The sequence below is a fragment of the Dipodomys ordii genome, unplaced genomic scaffold (assembly GCF_000151885.1).
Source record: "Dipodomys ordii isolate 6190 unplaced genomic scaffold, Dord_2.0 Scaffold95, whole genome shotgun sequence".
Lineage (NCBI taxonomy): Eukaryota > Metazoa > Chordata > Mammalia > Rodentia > Heteromyidae > Dipodomys > Dipodomys ordii.
Window position 1 is genome coordinate 5,669,157 of NW_012267311.1, and position 4,399 is coordinate 5,673,555.

General features: G+C 46.4%; 1 protein-coding gene across 1 annotated transcript in view; it reads left to right on the plus strand.

Annotated features, from left to right (window-relative positions):
* Polr1e (polymerase (RNA) I polypeptide E, 53kDa) overlaps window positions 1-2,684 on the plus strand; it is a 17,024-nt gene extending 14,340 nt beyond the window's left edge. The window contains exons 9-11 of the mRNA XM_013026583.1: window positions 446-527; window positions 1,284-1,415; window positions 2,401-2,684. Coding sequence (XP_012882037.1) covers window positions 446-527; window positions 1,284-1,415; window positions 2,401-2,560 — 374 coding nt within the window. The 3' untranslated portion in view covers window positions 2,561-2,684. The remainder of the gene's footprint in view (window positions 1-445; window positions 528-1,283; window positions 1,416-2,400) is intronic.
* The last annotated feature ends 1,715 nt before the right edge of the window (window positions 2,685-4,399 follow it).

Genomic DNA, 4,399 nt, shown 5'->3' on the forward strand with positions numbered 1-4,399 from the left:
CTCCTGAATAGCTAGGATTACAGTCATGAGCCACCAAAGCCTTGACCATGTTTGCATTTTTTAAAGTGCTCTTCTGAATCTTGAGCCCTCACCTGTCTAACCACATGATTCTGGTCATTACGGCCATTGGCTTCTCTCTGATGAGGTTGGGACCTGTTGACTTTTTTTTCTTTGTTTTTTGGTCTGTCATGGGGCTTGAACTCTGGGCTTGGGCGCTGTCCCTGCACTCTTCAGCTCAAGGTGAGTACTCTATCGCTTGAGCCACAGCGCCACTTCCGGTTTTCTAGTGGTTTATTGGAGATAAGAGTCTCACGGACTTTCCTGCCCGGGCTGGCTTTGAACCATGATCCTCAGATAAGTAGCTAGGATTACAGGTGTGAGCCACCAGCGCCCGGCGGGACCTGATGACTTTTGAGAAAGTAATCAAATGTAATTTGTATTCTAGGTTTCCTGGGACCCGGAATTCCCCACATCATCTCCTCCAAACTGCTAAAGCAGTTCACCTGCTTGTCTTATAACAATGGCAGGTCAGGAGGCCGAGGCAGGGGTGGGTGGGGGGTGTTGCCTGTGAAGGAGAAAGAAAGCAAGTGAGGGCTGGGTTCAGGTTCAGTTCCACATCCACAGAGATGCAGTGTAGCGATCACTACTATTTAATGGCCTTCTGCTGTCTAGTCTACTGTCCCCTTTGAAAAGCTCACTTTCTCTTCAGGTCAGGGAAGCCTGGTACTTACTTCCTATACTTCTGAGGGGCCATTCTTGATGCCCCACAGAACTAGTGCTCTATAGAAAGGCAGTGTGCAGTGAAGGGCCTGCCAGTGTGGTGACTTGGGGAAGACCCTTTGTTTCCTGCTTCTGGGTGTACTTGAAAGCAGCAGCGCTGAGTTTGGGCTGACTTGTTTCTTCCACCTCTGCTGAGCAGACAGACACAAATTCACCAGTGTGACATTACAACATCACCTAGGGAAAGTGGACACAGCTTTCTCCCTCCCACTGTGGGGAAATGCTGGCTTGATTTTTTTTTTTGTGTGCGTGTCAGTTGTGGGGCTTGAACTCAGGGCCTGGGCATTCTCCTTGAGCCTCTTTGTGCTCAAAGCTAGCGCTCTGCCACTTGAGTCACAGTGCTACTTCCTAGCTTGCCTTCCTTGGGACTAAGGCCATAGAAGGAAAACAGGACATGTTGCTTGGGAAGATGTTAAACACAGTGGAAGCAGGCTTATTTTGCATGGTCCTATTTTGCTTTTGTAACATAATTTTCTTTGTATTGCCCCTGCCTGGTTTTGCAGTTTACAGAATTTAATCTCAAATTCCATGAAGGCGAAGATCACTGCATATGTTATCATTCTTGCCTTGCACATAAACAACTTCCAGATTGACCTGACAGTGTTACAGAGGGACTTAAGGCTCAACAAGAAAAGGTGAGCTCAGCAGAGTGTATTGTTGGCACCACTGGTAGGGACTGGGAATAGTGCGGTGGGGTCATATGGGAAAAACTTGAGACAAAGGACAATTTGCTATGTATGTATGAATGAATGAGTGGCTAGACATTTTGAGTCTTTCTGTATAGCACAGCACTAGTCACTCATCTCATTGATTTCTCTGTTCCAAAAAGTAATGTCCTTCCCAAGTCTCACAAACACAGGAGAGTCAGGCTTCAATCAGCCTTTGCAGAGTATTCTGTTCTTGAATAACTGAGACCCTCCTGATCTCTGAATTGTCACTGTGGAAGGGGATTCTCTGTGGTTCTCGAAGTATACCTAGGAGTGCAAGTGAGCCCACCTTTGGCTTAAGCCAGCAGAGCTCTCTCAGAGAGAAGGGACTTGAGGTGTTCAAGGCAGGGTAGAACTGATTGTCAAGGACACATTTGAACTTCACCGATGAGATGAGAAGAGCTGGAGAGGTGACCTGTCAGGGGGAAATTCAGAGAGTAACTGAGGGGTATCCGACACCCAAAGTCATAGATTGTGTTCCAAAAGAGCCAGGATAACACTTCTGTGTGTAGTCCCACTGTTCTCAGTGGGGCTGTTCCAGGGCCTGGCAGTGAGGTGGAAAACCCAAGTGAACAGCCACCAGCCAGTCATACTCTAGCAAGAACTGAATCCTTGTTAGTTTTATCATGTGGTTATAGATGGTAAAGATAGTTACTACTAGAAATCTCGAGAACCTGGTTTTCTGTCACTGCATGGATAGTTCCCAACATCAGCACATTTACATGAAATTGTTGAATGCCCTAGGGGAGGGGGTGCACAGGGCCATCTTGTATGTCCCTTTACAGAGGCTTTGCTCTGGCTGGCCACTTGCGGGATTCTGGTTTCATAACCTGGAGCACAAATGTATGGCCCTCCTGCCAAGCCACAGCACACTGAGGAGTCCCTCTCTACATTCGTTCTGTTTTTTCCTTAGGATGATTGAGATAGCAAAAGCCATGAGGCTGAAGATCTCCAAAAGCAAGTTACCTCTGGCAGACAGCATGGAGGAGCAGCATAGACTGGGTACTCTGTCCATCCCACTGCCTCCAGCCTATTTTTTGGAACACCAGTCAAAGAGGAAGAAAGTTATCTAGATGGGTACTTTCTCGGTGAAGCATTTGACCACCTTATAGCCGCTTAGCTCATTTCGATTTTTATTTTGTGCTGGTGCTGAGGACTCAGGGCCTAAGTGCTCTTCCTGAGCTTTTTGTTCAAGGCTAGCACTCTACCACTTCAGCCTCCACCACACTTCTGGCATTTTGGTGGTTAATTGGAGATGAGTCTCACAGACGTTCTTGCTTGGGCTGGCTTGCTTTGAATCTTCAAATCTCACTAGGATTACAGGCATGAGCCACTGGCACTGGGCTCCTTCTATTTTTATATTTTTTTTAGTACTGGGGTTCTAATGCAGTGTTTCGTGCTCCTTGCAAGCACTCTACTATTTGAACTAGCCTCTAGCCCTTTTTTGTTAAGATAGAGTCTCATGCTTTTTGCTGAGGGGTGGCCACGCCACGGACTGTGGTTCCCCTGTGTGTGCTTACCATGTAGCTGGGTTTGTCAAATACTATACCCAGCTTGTTTGTTTGACATAGTGTCTTGTTTTTTGTCTAAGCCAGTCTCAAACCTTAGTCCTCCCCTGGTGAGATTATAGTAGCTAGATTACAGATATATATCACCATGCATTGCTCCCATTCCACTTAAATATATATATTTTTTGTCGGTCATGGGGCTTGAACTCTGGGCCTGGGCGCTGTCCCTCAGCTCTTCAGCTCAAGGCAAGCGCTCTACCGCTTGAGCCACAGTGCCACTTCCGGTTTTCTAGTGGTTTATTGGAGATAAGAGTCTCACAGACTTTCCTGCCCGGGCTGGCTTTGAACCGAGATCCTCAGATCTCAGCCTCCTGAATAGCTAGGATTACAGGCGTGAGCCATCGGCGCCTGGCTCCACTTAAATTTTTAAAGGGGAAAAAGGACAGGCATGGTGATGGGTGCCTGTAATCCTGATGTGTGGAAGAGTTAAGGCAGGAGAATCATAAGTTTGAGACCAGCCTGAGATGTATAATAAAACTATCTCAAAAAGAAAAAAAAGCCTAGCTTTGACATGGATATCAAGCCAGATGTCAGCACTCCAGACACACCTCCGTATGCAGAAGTATAAAGTGATGTTCAGATTGGACTTTATCTCCCTCCTTTGGTATTGACACAATTGTGAATGGCAGTTCTCACATTGGCTCATGTGTGGAGATTTGAAAGATGGGGTCTGCGGAGCTCAAGACAAAAGGTCCCCCAAGCTGATATCTAAATGAAACCTAACAGATGAAGGTTTATAAAGAAAATAGTATGTGGTGAAGCTTTATCATAGCAAGGTAGCTTCCAGCTTTACAAGGAGCTGTGGATTGCCATTTAACTGGCGTTGCCAAATAGCCAATGTTCTAGTCTGCTGTAATGAAGTGGTGCTAGATCAGGCAGTGATCATCCCAGTTTTTCTATCTGGCTGAGGCCACAGAAAAGGGTAGAGATCAGCCAAGTGGAGAGGACCAGAGACGAATACAGTGTGGAAAGCATTGATCTTACCCAGTGTCTTCACCTGCTATTTGGATACAAGCCTTGCCAGAATGACTTGACAATGAAATGTCTCATTCCTGAAGGCAGCTGTGAATAATGGCTTGTTCCTGATTGATTCTGTGAGCCAAGCATTTAATGCATATGTATCCTGGCAGCACATCTTGGTTCAAAACATCACAGAAGCCAGGCATTGGTGGCTTATGCCTATAATCCTAGCTACTCAGGAGGCTGAGATCTAAGGATCGCAGTTCAAAGCAAGCCCAGGCAAGAAAGTTCATGAGACTCTAATCTCCAGTTAACCACCAGAAAATGGAAAGTGGCACTGTGGCTCAAAGAAGAATGCTAGCCTTGAGTGAAAGAGCTCAGAGA